The 21,900-nt window shown below is 38.3% G+C and overlaps 1 protein-coding gene across 2 annotated transcripts in view; it reads right to left on the bottom strand.

Moving 5' to 3' along the window:
• Nucleotides 1-1,376: 1,376 nt before the first annotated feature.
• Nucleotides 1,377-21,900, bottom strand: part of phf10 (PHD finger protein 10) — a 29,599-nt gene continuing 9,075 nt past the window's right edge. The window contains exons 7-12 of one of the 2 annotated variants that reach the window (XM_079843580.1): nt 19,951-20,060; nt 19,633-19,783; nt 11,323-11,466; nt 4,064-4,172; nt 3,561-3,749; nt 1,377-1,650 (exon numbers count right to left, since the gene is read on the bottom strand). In XM_079843580.1, the coding sequence (XP_079699706.1) occupies nt 1,565-1,650; nt 3,561-3,749; nt 4,064-4,172; nt 11,323-11,466; nt 19,633-19,783; nt 19,951-20,060 (789 nt within the window). In that variant the 3' untranslated portion in view covers nt 1,377-1,564. The remainder of the gene's footprint in view (nt 1,651-3,560; nt 3,750-4,063; nt 4,173-11,322; nt 11,467-19,632; nt 19,784-19,950; nt 20,061-21,900) is intronic. The other variant, XM_079843581.1, reaches the window with a different exon arrangement.

A 21,900-nucleotide genomic window follows, 5' to 3' on the forward strand; every position in this document is an offset into this window, starting at 1 on the left:
AATTCTCGTAAGTTATCAATATGTTAATTTATATTATCCCCCCAGTTTTTTTGTTCGTATTCTGTTGTTTTTTGTTATAACTTGTGTATTGTTTTGAGTATAAAAAAAATTGTTCTGGCTGTCTGAAAACCTTACCGCAGATTCCTCAATTTTTGTAACACGTCTGAATGCCATTGCATCAGATAAATTACCTAACGAAATGTCATTTATTTGAATGAATGTATAAACAAAATGAAAGTTTGTTGGCTGTCAAACGATGTGACTTTTTTTTTTTTTTAACACCTGTGTAACTTACTCTACCAAAAAATAACAAAACACTTACCGGTAATTCAAATCATTAAAAAAATTATACTAAAAAAATAAAAATAAAGAGATTTTAGGTTGGGTTAGCATTATTATTAAAATCGATATTCAAAATTTGTTCAAACTCAACTGTTTTCATCATTGAAAATCAGTATATTTTTATGATTTCTGAAGGATCATGTGGCACTGAAGACTAGTTAATAACGTTTTAAAATATATGAAAATAGAAAAGTTATTTTAAAGTGTAATAATATCTCACATTAGTTTTTAAATTATTTTTGATACTTTGTCTAAGGCAATGACATCTACACTTTAAAAGTTGCTAATGTAACCACTAACCATAGATATATAGGCTAAACATCTATGACTGGAACCATCATTATTAGATGCATGTTCATTTTCAGTTTATTAGTGAATAAAACTGAGAAATATGATCAAATCTATGCATTTGATTATAATAGATCAGAAGAGCCTAAGACTGCATACACTAACTCCTGGTTGCATAAGTCTACTTTTCTTTAAGACTGGCGTATCATTTTCATCCAAAGGGAGCTTTTGAATGGTTACCTGACTCTGGCCAGATCCAGTTACACAACACAACCTCCAAACAGCCAGACATCACCTGTGGCTCGGTCAAAACAGAGCCTCAATGGAAAGCTGGATCCTTTGTAATGAGGCTTTCACAAGTGTCTCTTTTCCAAGGAGCAGGTTGGCGCGTTTATTGTGCTGCATACACACATATCAGGTGGCAGAGCAGCCGTCTCACACACACCCACACCTGTTATCTGCTGTTTTACTATTGACCTCCACGTGGCATCTGCTACACAGCACAATACAACACAAAAATACTGTTCCCATTCACTAGTCAGTGAAAGTTGAGACTGACTTGTGTCATTATGGTGTGGTTAAAACACCCTGTGCGTCCGCCTGCTGCTCGGTTAAAAACACACGAGTTGCCACAATTACTGCATCAGGACGTTTCAAGTCTGAGTTATGAGGGTCACTAAGAAAGAAGTGAGCAGTGTTTAAGAACAATCAGAAATGACCAGCCACACACACACACACACACAAAATCTGTTTTGAACTTTATTTTAAACAATACAAAAACATCTACAGTGGAAACAATTGTATTAAAATCAGCTAGAAAATATTAAAAAAATGTATGCAACGTACCACACATATGACTTGTCATTCAAATAATAGAAAAATAAAAATTAATATCAAAAGTGTTGTAAAAAAAAATTTGTCGGTTTTTTGGAACTTATTTGGATTTTTTGGGTGTTTTTATTGTTCCTTTCTTCTGAGGTGTAGGTAAGTCTTTGTTACATAAATCACAGACCCAGCAACCTGTCAATGAGAGAGAAAAAGAAATATGGAATAATGGACTTTTGGACTCATCAAAAATATCCCTTTGATGGTACATTCTAAAATCACTTTACATTTTAATTACTGCTGTCAAATTGATGAATCGCATCCAATATATATGTATGTGTATGTGTGCGTGATATATACAGCGAGGAAAATAAGTATTTGAACACCATGCTATTTTGCAAGTTCTCCCACTTAGAAATCATGGAGGGGTCTGAAATTGTCATCGTAGGTGCATGTCCACTGTGAGAGACATAATCTAAAAAAAAAATCCAGAAATCACAATGTATGATTTTTTTAACTATTTATTTGTATGATACAGCTTCAAATAAGTATTTGAACACCTGTCTATCAGCTAGAATTCTGCCCCTCAAAGACCTGTTAGTCTGCCTTTAAAATGTCCACCTCCACTCCATTTATTATCCTAAATTAGATGCACCTGTTTGAGGTTGTTAGCTGCATAAAGACACCTGTCCACCCCATACAATCAGTAAAAATCCAACTACTAACATGGCCAAGACCAAAGAGCTGTCCAAAGACACTAGAGACAAAATTGTACACCTCCACAAGGCTGGAGATCTCACCTCGTGGGGTCTCAATGATCCTAAGAAAGGTGAGAAATCAGCCCAGAACTACACGGGAGGAGCTGGTCAATGACCTGAAAAGAGCTGGGACCACCGTTTACAAGGTTACTGTTGGTAATACACTAAGACGTCATGGTTTGAAATCATGCATGGCACGGAAGGTTCCCCTGCTTAAACCAGCACATGTCCAGGCCCGTCTTAAGTTTGCCAATGACCATTTGGATGATCCAGAGGAGTCATGGGAGAAAGTCATGTGGTCAGATGAGAACAAAATATAACTTTTTGGTCATAATTCCACTAAACGTGTTTGGAGGAAGAAGAATGATGAGTACCATCTCAAGAACACCATCCCTACTGTGAAGCATGGGGGTGGTAGCATCATGCTTTGGGGGTGTTTTTCTGCACATGGGACAGGGCGACTGCACTGTATTAAGGAGAGGATGACCGGGGCCATGTATTGAAAGATTTTGGGGAACAACTTCCTTCCCTCAGTTAGAGCATTGAAGATGGGTCGAGGCTGGGTCTTCCAACATGACAATGAGCCGAAGCACACAGCCAGGATAACCCAGGAGTGGCTCTGTAAGAAGTATATCAAGGTTCTGGCGTGGCCTAGCCCGTCTCCAGACTTAAACCCAATAGAGAATCTTTGGAGGGAGCTCAAACTCTGTGTTTCTCAGCGACAGGCCAGAAACCTGACTGATCTAGAGAAGATCTGTGTGGAGGAGTGGGCCAAAATCCCTCCTGCAGTGCAAACCTGCTGAAAAACTACAGGAAACGTTTGACCTCTGTAATTGCAAACAAAGGCTACTGTACCAAATATTAACATTGATTTTCTCTGGTGCTCAAATACTTATTTGCAGCTGTATCATACAAATAAATAGTAAAAAAAGCATACATTGTGATTTCTGGATTTTTTCTGGATGTCTCTCACAGTGGACATGCACCTACGATGACAATTTCAGACCCCTCCATGATTTCTAAGTGGGAGAACTTGCAAAATAACGGTGTTCAAATACTTATTTTCCTCACTGTATATATATATATATATATATATATATATATATATATACACATACACAACTCCAATTAAATAGCCTACATGAAAAAATATAAACGAGGCTCAAACATCCATTTAAGCATGCATGTTTATTTTAGTAGCTACATCCGTCAGTAAAACAATAAATGCCTACTACAGCCTGTAAAACATTTAAATAAATATCAGTAATAATACCCGCCCCCACCGCGTGGGAAAAAACTGCCACCGTCACAGCCCTAATGAATATAGAGCATCATCCAAAGACTCACCCAGAGGAATGGCGTCCATGCCCACACAGAAGGTGTGGTAGCCTCGATCACACTTGTCACAGAACATCATCTCCTCCTCGTGGTGGGGCTGCTGGCAGACGGTGCAGGTCTTGCACTCCATGCACTGCCAGGGATACATCTTGATCTTGGACACCAAGCCCGCACTCATATCCAAGCAGGACGGGTGACCTGAACACAAAGAGAGGCCTCTCATCATCTCCGCTATTCTCACAATGCTAGAAACCCTCAGGCTGAACCAACAGGATGCTGACACTTGGGAAACGATGCTTAAGATATCATAAAACAGCATCTTTAATCATCAAGAGGACAATGGTGACAGTTTTAGATGAGTGCTGTCCTACTAATACACCGAAATGTGAGAAGGAATAAACACTAGTAGTGTGGTAGACTAGAAGTTAAATACATCTCGATTCGACTTTTGTGTTTTATTGCACTTGTTTGAAAAGATGCACGCTAAAATAAAGGAAGAGATTTTGACTTACCACTGTTTTGGCACTGGGAGCAGTGGATGAGAGCCTCCGGTTTGCCTTTCTTGTTGGCCTCCTTACCCTTCTGGCATATGCCACACATAGCATTGGGAATGACCTTAGGCTGCAAGGGCAGAGTAATGCTATAAACGCCATGGCAACCAAGGTCATACACACCATGTGATATTATGCTTGAACCAAAACCACTATGATTTTTAAAATTAAAGAGATAGTTCACCCAAAAAAGAAAATTCTGTCATCAATTACTCACCCTTCCTTTCTTCTGTTGAACACAAAATATTATATTTTAAAGAATGTTTGTAACCAGACAGTTGACGACACCCATAGTATTTATGCCCTACTATGGTATCGTCCACTGTCAACCTGAGGGTGAGTAAATGATGACAGAATTTTCTTTTTTGGGTGAACTATCCCTTTAAATTAACAAAAATAGCAGAGTAATCTGAGTCCAGGATCTTTAAATGAATTGGAATCACCTAATATTTAAATTAAGCAGCACACAATATGTAAATAATAGACAAGCAACAAAGACAAAAAACAACAACATCTGTATTGCACATAAATGTGGACAAAACACACTACCGTTCAAAAGTTTGGGGTCGCTAAGATTTTTTAAAGAAATACATTTATTCAGCAAGCCCTCTGTTACCGTTCATGTGTCAGTCAAAAATGACCAATTATTTTATTTTTTATTTCAATGAAATGATTATACAATATTTTATTTTAGTTCGATAATGTTCTTTAATTAATATTTTGTATTTTTAGGGGATTTTATGGTACTAAATGATATTTACGCAGTAGCTATAATCCATTTATTAACTTAGCATAGACCTGAAAATGAAATTTCCAGCTTTAAACTGTCATACATTTTGAATGCTTTGGAGCACAGACTGGAGTTTGGTCTCTTTTTAAAAAGATGACAGATTGGCAGATAATTACTGAAGTAAAAAAAAGTTTTAAAAAGTGAACTTTTGTTTTGTATTAAAATATGTTACATTTATTGTTATTAAAATGTTAATTTTTTTATGAAATATATATTTTCCAAAACACGTTTTACTCTAAAACTGTGCAAAAATTAAAGCCATGAATCTAAACAAGCCGTTCCAAATTTAAAGGAGGATATTCTAATAATTTTAAAAAATGTGTTGGTAAAAAAAATAAAAAAAATGACAGAACAGCATCAGAGGGTTCATTTGTTCAAAAGCAAGATTAAAAAGACATTTAGAATGTAACAAACAATTTCTATAATTTCAAATAAATGCTTTTGTTTTGAACTTTCTATTAATCCAAGAATCATGAAAAAACATCTATATCTATAACTTTTCATAAAATAGTTAGCAGCGCAACCGTTTTCCACATTGATAATAATCAGAAGTATTTGTGCAGCAAATCAGCATATTAGAATGATTTCTGAATGATCATGTGACTGAAGACTGGAGTAATGATGCTGAAAATTCAGCTTTGATCACAGGAATAAATAACTTCTCTAAAATACACTATATTGCCCAAAGTATTGGGACACCCCTCCAAATCATTGAATTCAGGTGTTCCAATCACTTCCGTGATCGGTTGCCACCTGTGCAATAAGTCCATTCACGAAATCTCCTCACTACTAAATATTCTACGGTCAACTGTTAGTGGTATTAACAAAGTGGAAGCAATTGGGAACAACAGCAACTCAGCCACAAAGTAAAATCACAGAGCGGGGTCAGCGCATGCAGAGGGTCACAGTGTGCAGGAGTCGCCAACTTTCTGCAGAGTCAATAGCTACAGACCTCCAACTTTGTGTGGCCTTCAGATGAGCTCAAGAACAGTGCGTGGAGAGCTTCATAGAATGGGTTTACATGGCCTTACATCACCAAGTGCAATACAAAGAGTGGGATGCAGTGGTGTAAAGCACGCCGCTACTGGACTCTAGAGACGTGGAGACGTGTTCTCTGGAGTGACCAATCACGCATCTCTGTCTGGCAATCCGATGGACGAGTCTGGGTTTGACGGTTGCCAGAAGAACGGTACTTGTCTGACTGCATTGTGCCAAGTGTAAAGTTTGGTGGAGGGGGGATTATGGTGTAGGGTTGTTTTTCAGGGGTTTGACCTCTTAATGCTTCAGCATACCAAGACATTTTGGACAATTTCATGCTCCAAAATTTGTGGGAACAGTTTGGGAATGGCCCCTTCCTGTCCCAACATGACTGCACACCAGTGCACAAAGCGTCGGCCCATAAAGACATGGATGAGCGAGTTTGGTGTGGAGGAACTCGACTGCCCTGCACAGAGTCCTGATCTCAACCCGATAGAACACCTTTGAGATGAATTAGAGCAGAGACTGAGAGCCAGGCCTTCTCGTCCAACATCAGTGCCTGACCTCACAAAGGCACTTCTAGAAGAATGGTCAAAAATTCCCATAAGGGAAAGTGAAGTGACGTGTGGCCAAGTATGGTGACCCATACTTGGAATTTGTGCTCTGCATTTAACCCATCCAAGTGCACACACCGAGTAGTGAACACACAAACACCGTGAACACACACCCGGAGCAGTGGGCAGCCATATTGCTGCGGCGCCCGGGGGCAGTTGGGGTGTCTTGCTCAAGGGTCTCACCTCAATCGTGGTATTGAGGGTGGAGGAGGGCGCTGGTTATTCACTCCCCCCACCGAACCTGAGACTCGAACCTGAAACCTTCCGTTTACAAGTCCGACTCTCTAACCATTAGGCCACGAATGCCCTTGTGGAACACACTCCTAAACCTTGTGGAAAGCCTTCCCAGAAGAGTTGAAGCTGTTAGAGCTGCAAAGGGTGGGCCAACTCCATATTAAACCCTACCGAATAAGAATGGGATGTCATTAAAATTCATGTGCATGTAAAGGCAGGCGTCCCAAAACTTTTGGCAATATAGTGTATATTCAAATAGAAATCTGTTATTTTAAATTATACACATACATCACTGTTTTACTGTATTTTTGATCAAATAAATGCAACTTTGGTGAAAAAAAGCTGACCCCAAACTTTTGAATGGTTGTGCATGTAATTTACAGGATATCAAGAATGACATACAATGTGATCATCTGAATGATTGTTTCAGTAAATTCACTCGCATAAAATATTGCGATATTCAAAATTAGAATAGAGGAAAACGTAGAGGAAGCTACAAAACATTAAACTATCATATTTACTGTATTACAAATAGTTAAAAGATGTTTCAACCCATTAAACAAATAGGCAAAAGAGTAACATAAGTGTATATAAAAGGTCATAACACCCAAAAAACAACAATATTTGTGCGCTACTTGTAGAAATGCAGACTTGACACTTTCATTCAGTGCTGACAGCCATTAAGAAATCTCTCTACAGTCTAATTTCTTTAAAACCTCTTTATTCAAAAGGTTACTCTAAATACGAACATGTCAGAGGCCCTACCATAAAAACGGTTCAACTGAAAAGAGCAGTGACAACATTGTGTGGGGGGAAAAAAACGAAAGAGGCAGGCCGAGCTACAGTTAAAGACACATTTAGATGTTAGTGAAGCTCACAGTTATGTTAACGGAAGGACAAAAGCCTTCATTCTGTCACAGTAGGAAAGTACTAGCTGAACTAAGAGTATTACAACAACAAAAAATAATAATAAATCACATAACAGGAACAAGAACATTTAATGTTGTTTAACTACAAACACTTTTAACAAGACTCGAGAGATTGAATAAAAGAGGGATGGAAATAAACAAGCCAACAACATACTTACAGTGAGAGGATCAACAGAAGCTGTACCTACCGTGTTTTAATAAAGCACCGCAGTGATTCATGACTAAAACTTCAAATTAGATCGTTTAAAATGTAACGAATGTTTTCAAATTTCCAAAACACTTCTGGCAGCCTTTCTTCAACGATTTATCAGCACAATAAAACAATCGACCCATATAAACCCAGATGATGAACTACTAAAGAAAGAACACACTCTGAAGCACCGTTTACACCAAATATGATCACTATAAAGTTAATAACCGTGTGAAGTCTATGAGAATACTGAAGTTCGCACCACAGCTATAATGAGAAGAATATTGATGGAATTAGAATGTTTTTTTGTTCAGCTTCTAAATGATAAAACACTGGCATCAAATCAGAATCCCCTCTGCTTTAAAGAAACACGCCGCCTTTTTGGGACTTTAGCTTATTCACCGTATCCCCCAGAGTTAGATAAGTCCATACATACCATTCTCATCTCCGTGCGTGCCATAACTCTGTCTGACGCACCCACCGCTAGCCTAGCTTAGCACAAAGACTGGAGGTAAATGGCTCCAGCTAGTCTAATGCTCAATAAGTGACAAAATAACGCCAACATTTTCCTATTTACATGTTGTAATGTGTATAGTTACATTGTGTACTAAGACCGACGGAAAATTAAAAGTTGCTATTTTCTAGACCGATATGGCTAGGAACTATATTCTTATTCCTGCGTATTAATCAATGTACTTTGCTGCGTAATATCAGTGAAAAAACGCAACTTTTCATTTTCAGTCTTTGTACACGATGTAACTATACACATTACAACATGTAAATAGGAAAATGTTGGCGTTATTTAGTCACTTATTGAGCTGTAGGCTAGCTGGAGCCATTTACCTCCAGTCTTTGTGCTAAGCTAGGCTAGCGGTGGGTGCGTCAGACACGCGCGGAGATGAGAATGGTATGTATGGACTTATCTAACCCTGGGGGATATGGTGAATGAGCTAAAGTCCCCAAAAGTCTGCGTGTTCCTTTAAAAGAGCTTGAGCATTTAAAGCAGCACTTATAATAAACAATAGTTATTGTTATCATTCTTAGTGCTGTGAACGGGCCTGAATCCTGACAATCTAATGTTTAAGAGGTGGAAATATACTGGGGCTGACCAGAATTGAATACTAGCCGTTTACTGCATATATTATGTAGTATACACTGCATACTGCCTATTCTTCTTCTAAGAAAGTGAAACAGTATGCAATATTAAAAAACAAAAAACCTTTTGACTAGTAGTATGCTATATAGTAGTATCACATGTCCTCACGTGTTCTCATCTTGCAAATAAATTGGTTATTATCATGCCCTTCTAAAATGTCATTTTTCATTCAATTTGGGAATTCATCAGATTGGAAATTGAAGGTGAGTTGGAGTGCACTGCATTGTGGGATACAGTGTTCACTGTAGTATACTGGCAGACTACTCTGACAAATGTAGAAGGTCATTCGGGTACTCTCTGCATACAGAAAATCGACATGCTATGCATACTCTGAGTAGAATGCTATTGCGAGATTAGCTGGGCCAGTTTACACTGAGATAACGGAAGTACTAAAAAAACAAAATAAAAAAAAAACAAAGTACTACAGGGGAAACTAATGATAATTAAAGTGGGGGAAAAAAGTGTCCAATAAAATGATATGCAAACATTTTTTCTACAAGAAAAGGTTTGATAAGAGATTAAGAACAAACCTTTACAACCAAGAATAATTAAGATCGTCATTAACATTTAAAAAAAAAAAAAACGCACCTATTGCACAAATAAGGATTCATGTAAGCAGAAATAGAGCTTGAAATGCAAGCATATACGGGCAAGATACTAAATTAAATGTATTAAAACACTGCCAAACTTTGTCTAAATTTAGTTTTGTACAACAAGAGTAAAATGTAGTAATCTGTTGTTGTGGAAAATTAGTAATGTGTTAAGGTAAACCTTTTGTTGATCCGGCAAGCATTTTGACAAGAAAACAAAAAAACCCCATCAACTTACACAATTTAAACAGAATAAATCAAAGGAAACACTGATATCATATTTAAGGTGCCCATAGAGTCAGTGTAGAAAACTACTGACTTCGACAATGTTATACCAAACAATAGTTTGATAACCATTTCATGCCTGAAAGATAGTAATGCATCACTAGCATGACAAACAAAGGAAAAATAAAGCTACGTCTAAAAGTGCACTCAGTAAGTTTATGTCATGTTTCACTGGCTCTTCTTCATCTAGCATCTTTAAAGGGTATGACTAACTTTCTTCTGTGGAACATCAAATATTGTATTCAAAAATAAAATATGACCCTTTCTTCTGCTGAAAATACAATAAAATAGGAAAGAAATGTCTCAGTTATCCATACAATGGATGTCAATGGTAACCAAAATGGTATAAACATTTTGAAGAATGTTGGTATAAATGTTATGATTTGCATCATCTATCCCTTTACGACTATCAGCTAGAATGAATAAAATGTTTTGAAAGTTGGAATAGCTATATTTCAAGTTTTCTGTAGTCATATGATAACTATGCATGGTTCTTTTATGGTGACATTAATGGGGATAATGGGTGACATTAATAATCACAAAAGACATTTCACAAAAAAATAAACCAAATATACAGAATGAGATTTAAAAAAGAGAATTTAAATTCACAAATAAATAAAATGTTGGAGCTTGACAGCCATGGTCACTATGAACTGCTGCTAAATGGAAAAGAGCTTTAAAAACACATGTTGAGCACTGGAAATATGCTGCTTTATTATTATTGCTATTTGTGTTTTAATTACTAGTAACTTGGTCTGGTTGCAACACACAGCTGGCCATGTGATTTCAAAACAATAACAACTTGACATATGATTGGAGTCCTCATCCAAAAGTGCTATTCAAATCTTTGCTTCTTGCGATTATACATTTATAAATCATGGAAAACATTACTGAGTGCACTCTTAATATTTTCTTCAACTGTTTTATATCTATGGATTAACACTTTTCAGAGTTAAGCAGCCAAAGGGAACTGCTCACGTGCCCTGCAGTATAACTGACAGGCAGGTGGATAGATAAATATTGATAGATAAATAGAGGTATTTTAAGCTATATGAAGTACTGTTGACTTTATAAGGGTATTTACCTTCACAAGTGCATCACAGCAAAAGAAAGAGAGCCCTAAACTAACAGCAGTACCACACAAAAATGTTATTGCTCAAAAGGTTTGTGCAGAACACAGGAACTGTCACTGGGTTTCCTGGCACTGAAAAAAATGAGTGCCACACTTAAAAAGGAAAATAAGTTCCATTGACTCGTGCAGTCCCAATCTATGACCACCAGCGAGAGTGTGTGTGCGTGAGTGCATGAGAGTGTTTGGACAAGGTACTGATGATCAAGCCAGAAGAAAGAGGACTTCTCTGCTGAAAGTGCTGGAAAAGAGGGGTGGCGAAAAGGGGAGAAGAGAGGTGTTGGGTTATTTAAAAAAAAAAATATCAGGGGCTTTTTTCTTCTACCTTGTACCCAGGGACAGATTTGTGTTGGATGGAGCGAGGAGTGGCGTCTTTGCCCTGGGTGCCGGGTCGGTCTTTGCTTTTGACTTTGGATTGAATTCCGCTGTCTTGGCTGTCTCCATCTGAAGTGTTTCCTGATGAACTGTCCTGCAAGTCAATAGGAAATAAAATTGACCCACTTTTTTCAACACACTTCCTATCATCCGCACGATTCATTGCTGCACGTTATTCAAAAGGCGGGAAGTTTTTTTCCTTTTTGGATGATGTCACCTTTCATATAGGCCATCAATCAATCCAATTTATTCCTATTGGTTAAAATCAAATTTTTATATTATACATCGATCAGGCATATACAGTGGGGAGAACAAGTATTTGATACACTGCCGATTTTGCAGTTTTCCTACTTACACAGCATGTAGAGGTTTGTAATTTTTATCGTAGATACACTTCAACTGTGAGAGACGGAATCTGAAAATCACATTGTATGATTTTTAAATAATTAATTTGCATTTTATTGCTTGACATAAGTATTTGATCACCTACCAACTAGTAAGAATTTCGGCTCTCACAGACCTGTTAGTTTTTCTTTAAGAAGCCCGCCTGTTCTCCACTCATTACCTGTATTAACTGCACCTGTTTGAATTCGTTACCTGTATAAAAGACACCTGTCCACACACTCAATCAAACAGACTCCAACCTCTCCACAATGGCCAAGACCAGAGAGCTGAGTAAGGACATCAGGGATGAAATTGTAGACCTGCACAAGGCTGGGATGGGCTACGGCACAATAGGCAAGCAGCTTGGTGAGAAGGCAACAACTGTTGGTGCAATTATAAGAAAATGGAAGTTCAAGATGACGGTCAATCTCCCTCGGTCTGGGGCACCATGCAAGATCTCACCTCGTGGGGCATCAATGATCATGAGGAAGGTGAGAAATCAGCCCAGAACTATACACGGCAGGAGCTGGTCAATGACCTGAAGAGAGCTGGGACCACAGTCTCAAAGAAAACCATTAGTAACACACTACGCCGTCATGGATTAAAATCCTGCAGCACACGCAAGATCCCCCTGCTCAAGGCCCGTCTGAAGTTTGCCAATGACCATCTGGATGATCCAGAGGAGTAATGGGAGAAGGTCATGTGATCTGATGAGACAAAAATAGAGCTTTTTGGTCTAAACTCCACTCGTCGTGTTTGGAGGAAGAAGAAGGACGAGTACAACCCCAAGAACACCATCCCAACCGTGAAGCATGGAGGTAGAAACATCATTCTTTGGAGATGCTTTTCTGCAAAGGGGACAGGACGACTGCACCGTATTGAGGGGAGGATGGATGGGGCCATGTATCACGAGATCTTGGCCAACAACCTCCTTCCCTCAGTAAGAGCATTGAAGATGGGTCGTGCCTGGGTCTTCCAGCATGACAACGACCGAAAACACACAGCCAGGGCAACTAAGGAGTAGCTCCGTAAGAAGCATCTCAAGGTCCTGGAGTGGCCTAGCCAGTCTCCAGACCTGAACCCAATAAAAAATCTTTGGAGAGAGCTGAAAGTCCGTATTGCCCAGCGACAGCCCCGAAACCTGAAGGATCTGGAGAAGGTCTGTATGGAGGAGTGGGCCAAAATCCCTGCTGCAGTGTGTGCAAACCTGGTCAAGAACTACAGGAAACGTATAACCTCTGTAATTGCAAACAAAGGCTTCTGTACCAAATATTAAAGGTCCCGTTTTTTTAAAGCTTTGATTGTGTTTACAGTGTGCAATATAACATGTGTTCATGTTTCACGTGTAAAAAAAACACAGTATTTTTCACACAATTTACTTATCTGTATCCCGCTGTTTTCATTGTCCTCAAAACAGCTTGAAAGATTTCCCTGTTCTATGAAGTCCCTCCTTCAGAAACACGTAACGAGTTCTGATTGTGCCAGCGGTTCCTGGTTGTGATTCGACAGCAGCTTAGCGCACGTTGCCCGGAAAGGTCACGCCTCTTACCATAACGGGGAGATGAACAAGCTCAAACTACAGCCCCTGAAGGCCAAACAAAGGTGATTTGACTCCGGGATGAAAATAACAGCGTCTGGACGACATGGCGACAAACGCAACACTTCCTCTTCTCCACGTGGGAGAGCAACAAGACCACGCCCCCTTTTTCGCGTATTCTTGTGGGCGGAGGTTAGTCAACAAATTGTTCTACTGACGTCATTAAAGCAGGATGTACAGAGATGTAGTCCAAACCGGCCGTTCGCTGTAGGCTTTGAAAGGGAACTTCTGTTAAATAAAATATCTCGCTTGGCATTGAACTTTGAGCTTTATAATTTTACAGGTATTATATATGCTCTAACAGCAACATTACACACTAACTAAAGTTTGAAAAATGGGATCACGAAGAACAGGACCTTTAAGTTCTGCTTTTCTGATGTATCAAATACTTATGTCATGCAATAAAATGAAAAAGAATTACTTAAAAATCATACAATGTGATTTTCTGGATTTTTGTTTTACATTCCGTCACTCACAGTTGAAGAGTACCTATGATAAAAATTACAGACTACTACATGCTTTGTACATGCATCTACATACACTCTATTCAGTACAAACTACAAGCTACAACAATATGAGCAGCGTGTATGTAAAAGTATTTTTGAGAAAATGACGTTTATGCGTGGTTAGTGAAAAAAAAAAAAAACTGATTTTTTTTTGTCTTGTAGCCTACATTTTTTTACTACAAAATAATGTGCAAGTCATCCTAACCACTTATTCACATACAATATATTGATTTACATCTTGTAAGGCACTATTTATGTTAGAAAGGCAGAATGCGAGAGCCATGGACATTGATGTGATTCACACCTGGGGACACAAAGACACTCCCCTAAAATGGGCCTATCAAAATGAATGGGATTGACAGAAACAAAAGAATGTGAGGAGAATGTGAGTAGTAGTTTTGTAGTTTATTTTCAAGATCGTGCACAACAAAATATACATAATGAAGGTCAAAGGCACATTATTGAGCACATTGACCAAAACACAGACAATAGTACAGTTATGCACCTTTGTGCCATTTCTGAAAACATTTCCTGCTCAACTCAAGTGAACCATACCTGGCATTTCCAAGGTGTCTCCTGCTTCTGAAGAAAGAAAAAACTGCCCTAACATCAGTAGTTAGTGATGGAGCTTATTTTACCATGATCATGTAGAATATCAGTCCAGTGCAGTTGAAGAGCCTGCTGATGGTCAAGCACTCAAACAGTTTGAAGACAAAGTTTGAGTCAGCAGGACTCATCTGTGGTGCGGGAAACTGATCACTGTATATAAAAAAAGAGGGGGAAAAAGCAAACAACTGTAAGAATAATGTCAGGAGCAACAATATTACATTAGAAATCACTAATAGCCTACTTATATTCCCCACAGGTAAAACAAAAACATTCATAGACAGTCAAAATTGCAGTCATTCTATATTATCATACAGTACAAAACGAAACTATTATTGTTAAGCACATTATAAACATCTAATCTTGAGGAGATACTCCTGTACAGTATTTTACAGTAAACACTGGGGTAAGTGTAAAATGAATCATGTAACCGTATAAACACTCATATTACTTTTATATTGTATTATGCTTTTATATTATCATACAACATTTACATGCAATTCCAAACTAAGTCTCACTCGATTTAACACATTTTAGTCTGGCAATATAGTTTGGGAACTAGTAAAATGCGTACACGTTTATGTAAAAACACCTAAAATAATGTAAAAAATTTAATGGCTTGGAAAAACAGCCTTCTACTTTAGAAATATCGCAAAGCTAAGGAACATACAATCTGTTTCTGATGCAGAAAAACTAGATCATGCATTCATGACCTCTAGACTGGATTACTGTAATGCATTACAAGCTGGTTGTCCTTCATCCTCAATAAACAAGCTACAATTAGTCCAAAATGCAGCTGCTAGAGTTCTTACTATGTCAAGAAGTTATGATCATTTAACACCAATTCTATCATTCCTACACTGGTTACCTATTAAATTCTTTATCAATTATAAAGTATTGCTACTGACCTATAAGGCCCTAACTGGTTCAGCTCCTGTGTATTTAACGGCACTTTTATTGCCCTACAATCCATCACGCTCTCAAGGTCACAAAACTCTGGGCTTCTGGTAGTAACTAGGATATAGAAGTCGACTAAAGGAAGGAGAGCGTTTTCGTATTTGGCTCATAAATTCAGTTCTCAGACTCACTCTCCCAGTTTAAATCTAGATTAAAGACATATTATGAACAGCAGCTACGCTAACTATTTTCCATTTGCTTTTCTGTTTTATCTCAGGATGTCAGCTCAAGTTTGAATCCAGCCTCTCCAGACTTCAGACGCCTCAACACCTGTGAAGAGACGACTCCAACTCCTGCGAGGACTTCAGATGACGCAAACTCTGAATCAACATGCACCAATGCTACATTTTCTTGACAACTTGTGATTAATTACTTCAATGAGCTCATTGTTTCTGCCTTAAATGTAATGCATTATTAGCTAATTGCATGATTTGTATAAAGTACATTTCTGAAATAAGTATATTGGACACAGTCACCTCTGATAACAGATTACTCTAAATTGTAATGTCGACATGCATTTTCTGTAAAGCTGCTTTGAAACTATATGTATTGTGAAAAGGGGTATGCAAATGAATGTGAACTGAATTGAACTTACTCGTCAGTAAAATCCTCCGCTGGATCAAGTTGCATCGCGTTCTTCTTCTGGGGTAAATTCAAGGCTTATTCCTCATAGCGCGTTGTCTTCCAAACACGATGAAAAGTAGAGTAACCTGAAGCAGCTTGACGCTTTGTTTATCCAGGTGATGGGGGCGTTTACAGGACAATTACCGTATGAATAGTCTGCGCTGCGCGTAGATGTGACCACATTACAGAAGTTTAACTCTGTTTCCCACAGGATTGTAGTGGGTGGACCTCGATCCCTCCGCAATAATTTTTTTTTAATTTTAAAGTTAAATTCATCAATCTGGTGCACATTGAAAGTTCGATATTAAGAGCTCCAACCCATGTTCAGTGTGCAAATTTAACAAAGAAAAAAGTTGGTGAATTGACTTGTACCTAAACTTTAAAAGGTGCACTATGTAACTTTTCCGTCCACTAGAGGTCGCCTGTTCAAAACAAAGGCTTAGTTTGATGACGACATGTTTGAGCGCATATGAAGCAGAGCAGGACCAAGTGTTGTGGAGCTGAGCAAGGCCGCTGGAGCGATTGATAATGAGAAGAGAGGCGGGACTTTTATTATGACAGTCGCTGGCGCCACTTCCGGTTTTCCGGTCTTGAGTATGAGGTAACGCAGCTCTGTTTATCATATTAGACACATCTGAGTGTGTTGAAAATTATGTTATGACGTTACTCTGTGCGTTCGCTCGGCGGCTGCTATGACACTTGTTCACACTGCAGTAGGGATGCGCGGTATACCGGTACTGGAAAAATACCGGTATATATTTTATTTCAAACGGTACAATATCATGATTTTGCTCATTTCGGTATATGCTGCTGTTCCGAAGTTGGCAGCGCGCTACCCAAACTGACGTGAAACCGGCAAATGTGGCAACAGAACAAGATGAATACAGCAGTTGAATCTCAGTCAACACGCACAAAACTCATTAATAAAGAGAGGAGTAGACGTGAAATTTGGAATTACTTTGCTTATAAAACTGCTGAAGAACTATCAAACCTTGCCAAGCATCGGTCACTTCATTCCTGACTTGTAAGACATTAAGAGATCGACAGGTGAGTGCATAATTCTAACGATCTAATTTAGACATTTTTCTTTTAACACTGATTAACGCACATACATAAGATCGTATAGTTTAAATTAATATCCAGCGTTCGTTTCAACCAGTGACGTTTAGACCTCATAATATTTGCACGCATACTATTGCACTATTTACATCCGCGAAAGACATAATCAACTGTGTTTATGTAACTACTCACTAAAGATTGACATTTTTGACATAATCTTGTGTGTATTTGACTGAGGAAAAACAACTTAATTTGGAATGCGCGAGCTCTTTAGGCCTGAGCTCTTTAGGCTTATGTGTGTGTGTGTGTGTGTGTGTGTGTGTGCGCGTGCGTGTTTGTTGTTGGCATGAGCGCAAAGACAACTCTCTCAAAGAGCTCTCATCCCATATGTATTACGAAATGCTATAAAATCGCTTGCATGTTCAAATTGGCGAGGTCTAAAAAGACGTGGGCAGTAATGTCCGTCAGCTGTCGCAACGGAAGCGAAAGTGTTGAATCTGAGCGCGCAGGTTGCTTTTATAGTGCAGGTGCGATGTCTTTTGAAGCCAGAAGCAATTTGCTCTGGCAAATTTACTTACAAGAAAGTTTCCAAATGACTGATTGATGTGATAATCTTTGTTGATTAATTTAATAATAAACATTTGCGGTAATTTCCCGCTTCATAAACCCAAAACTTGCGAGAGTGAGTAAAATTATGCGCAATACCCGCATCAAAATTCAGACCCTGTATGGTATCGATTTAATATCGGTACTTTGGTATTAGATTGTGGTACCGTACCGAAGACAAAATTGTGGTATCGAGCCATCCCCACACTGCAGTGAGTAAAGTGTTTCTGCAAAATAAAACCGGAAACCGAGGGGAACGCAGATATGACGCCATTGACAGGCGACTCCCTCACATGTCCCGGTTCCTTGGTTAAAATAGCAGTTTCTCACGATTTACAAATAGTTGGAAACATTTGGGATATTGTAAGTACTCAACTGAACAAAATATATAACACTGGCCTAGTGGTTTTTGGATATTTTACAAATTTTTTTTACATAGGACTAAATTATTTTATTTTATCAGTCTATATTACATTCACTCTGGTGTATTAGGAAGCCAAACAATTAGTATATAATGGTAAATTAATTATAGTAAAATTATCAAACCATTTTATATTATTATTATCCCTATGACAGTTATTGCCATATATTGTTAAACAAATGCACTGTAAAATAGATGAAAATGAATACTTCATAAGTATTTTTCACTTTATGCTACAGAATGGAAATTATACTTTTTCCCTAATTTCTACATTTGCAACATAAAAACCCTTGAGCTTTAATTTTGACGAAAACTGCAGTTGGGCTTTTATCTCAACACAGAGAAAAGTGTGAGAAGTGTTTCTCGTGTGTGCCCACTTTGCTCTGAAAGTTGCAGCGTAAACAGACTTATTTAGGTCACAGACTTTTGCTATTTGATTAGTGGATACTGCAACGTTAAATATATTTTCGGATCACTAAAGCCCAATTTCCACCGAAATTATCCAGAACAATTTGCCCCAGGAATTTTTTTCCCAGGAACTCTTTTTTTCCCCCAGACCTGCAGCTGTCTGCGTTTCCATTGCGGTCTAAAGTACTGTGAAGATTAGTCTGGTGACTTAGGACTTTTAGGTTGAAATAAAATGCTGCATGAACCAATCAGCATGTTCAGCGCCCAAGTCCCACCGCCGAAAGTTCCTGCACTTTGAAAAAAGTACTACCTTGCAAGAAGGGCCGTTTTGAGGGGGACATTTTTACCCGGAACTTTATTTAGACCCCGGTTCCTGCGGTTGAAACACACTGAGTACCACCCCAAAGTCCTTAGTTCCTGGGGAAAGTTCCCGCGGTGGATACGCGGCTTATGAAACTGTGGCGGGACATATTAGACTATGGCAGGCCGCCACACGTGAAACATTCATTAACTAGTGTTAATCTCAGCTTCAGAGGTCACGCCCACGGACTGGTCCCACTGAATTTTGGCACACAAAATTGGAAACACTTCAGGAGTTTCAAACTTGTCATCTGATTGGTTGAATTCTACAGGATTTCCGGGAGATGTGTGTCGCATTCATTAACGGTCCGCCTGGAAACAAAGATGCTGTGACGCCAAACCTCATCATGGAAGGAGAAAGCCGTTGTGTTTACAACTGCGATAATGATCGCTTATCAGGATCAACTAAATGCTGGATTTCAAAAAATATGTGAATTATGTAAAGCTTGGGTCATGGACTCTTTAAAACGCGTCCAACACGTTACACACCGGTCTGTTACTGTTGGGACGTCGAAGTTACATTTTCATGCCCCTAAACATGACGCAGAACAAAACAAACGGTTATTGGTTGCTTTACATGTCAGTCAGACAGCCTCTGGGCGGTCCTTGGCAAATGAAAACTGCTATGGAGGTCAGACCTTCTGCCGTCAGACTAAAGGTCTGGCTATATGAGACTATGACTAAACCGACTGTGCATTTACAGTCACAAATGGTCACATGAAAACAACTTACAGAGGAACCTTTATGTTTTTTTCCATCTTCTTTTCCATCTTCACCATCATCAGAGTCGCCATCACTGTCCAGGGCAGGCAGCTCTGGGTCCAGCGGAGGCTCATAGAGAGCTGTGTTCAAGGGCAAGTAGCGGAGCTCATTTGGAGAGTACCTACAAGCGTAGATGAGGCAAGAAAAGCTCAGTCAGAAAGCTGAAAGGTGGCCATATTTTAGGACAACATTGCAGTGTTGTTCTCAAGTATAATGGAGATTACAGTAAATCATCAACAGGTAAATCAGAAGCTCAGCAGGATTTTGAAAATGTATTACACAATTGACCTTTTGTAGTACTCTTGGAACTGGCCAGGAATGAGTGCAACTGGGTATGGACCGGTCTTGGTTCTTTCTGGTGGGAGGACTTTGTATTTTCCTTGAGGTACCTGAATAATCTTCAGATAAAAGAGAAATAGCGAACCAAATAAGTTAAGTGTTTACATAGGTGTTCAAAGCCATTGCCAGGGTGTTGCTAGGCTATTGTTTTTCTGTTGGGGTGTAACAGATCGTAGATTAAATTAGCTAATTATTTGGAAAGTTTACACTACTTAGAAAAAAGTTTGATACTGTTCAGTTTATTTAAAAAATAATTTTCATTTCATCAGGTTTCTCATTCAAACAAAATTGCATGGTGTTAAACTGACTTGAAACAGTTGCCTTTTAGCTCAACTCAATATTTTCATTTTGAAAGAACATGTTTCAGTTACGTAGGCCGGAAATAACATTTGATGCTTGTTCAATTTACTCAAGTAAATTAAGTTAATCCAACAAATCTTTTCGACCACTTTACTTAAAGCTACACTGTGTAACTTTTTTAATTTATTCTTAGCTAAAAACACTTAGTTCTTTCAAAAATATATGTGCTCATTAATGTATATTTACTTCTTTCAAGTAATAAAGTAAAGTATTCTCGTAAGTTTATAATATGCCATTGAAAATACATACGGGTGAGGGGTTCGAATGCCGGTCGCCATGTTGCCCCTCCATCTTGAAAGTACATTAGCCAAAGAGGGACATACCCGTAAATTCAAGCTTCACCTTTTCGCGTTTTAACACTCGATGGCACCGTGTCGAATGTGGACGAGGTCGAACTGGAAGCCATGTTAATCTTGGACTAAATCAGCCACCGTAGGAGTTAAAACGAAATCGGAATTGAGAAGAACAGAAACTAATATTCACTGGATGGTCATATACCTTTTCACCACTAGATGGGGGAAAATATTACACAGTGTAGCTTTAATCCATTTGAGTTGAGAGTACATAAATGATTTTAGTTGTTTTAAAACTGCATTATAGAAACTAGGGATGCACGATATTTTCGGTACGACATCGGAATTGGCCAATAAACGCTTAATATATATAAAATGGCATAGGTCGATATGAAAAAAGATGCCGATATGCCTTGCCGATATGATAACATGTAGATATGCGCCTGCAATAACAGCAGCGTGGTCATTCTTGAAGGGAACTTTTATGTCAACAAGCAAATACATTATATGTATGGTGATTTATATTGACAGTTTTTAAATGCTGCCTTGAACTTGAGAATGCGTGTACAGAAGGACGTGACTGTCAACAGTGACTCCCCACTCCAACAGCCTCCACAGCAGCAGAAGCCTCCTCCAGGTCCTAGTGCCCGCCGGTAGATTGTTATATATATTTAGTGGGGGCGCTGTTGTTATAGTAATAATATGTAAAGTAGAATACAAAAATAACTTGCAGTAATGATGTCATATAACACAAGCACGACACAGGTAAATTAAATACTTATATACATATAAGTATATACAGTTTATTAATCTGTAATAAAATTTTATGAAACTGAAAATAATTAAGTAGTAAAATAACTGTAGAATTTTTTATTTGAAGCTCAAGACAGCATCAACTGATGTCAGCTCACCCCTACTTCATGTGCACAAACATTAAATCCAAAAATAAAATATTTAGGTTACAACTCTATCTGTCTGGGGTGAAAAATTACTGACTTTATTATTGTTAGTTTCAGAACTTTTTATATACTTTTATTATAAAAACAAGTTTATTAACATTTATTTATCTTTAACAAGTATCCTTTTCCTCAGAAATCTGAAACCAGAAAAAAAAAAAAAAAGTTTTTGCTTAAAATGGTGTCGTTTCCAAAAAAAGGAAAAAAATAAACCTATATCGGTATCGGCCAAAATGAGTTGAAAAATATCAGCATATCGGATTTCGGCCAAAAATCCAATATCGTACATC

Source organism: Gobio gobio, assembly GCF_949357685.1.
Source record: "Gobio gobio genome assembly, chromosome: 18".
NCBI classification, from domain to species: domain Eukaryota; kingdom Metazoa; phylum Chordata; class Actinopteri; order Cypriniformes; family Gobionidae; genus Gobio; species Gobio gobio.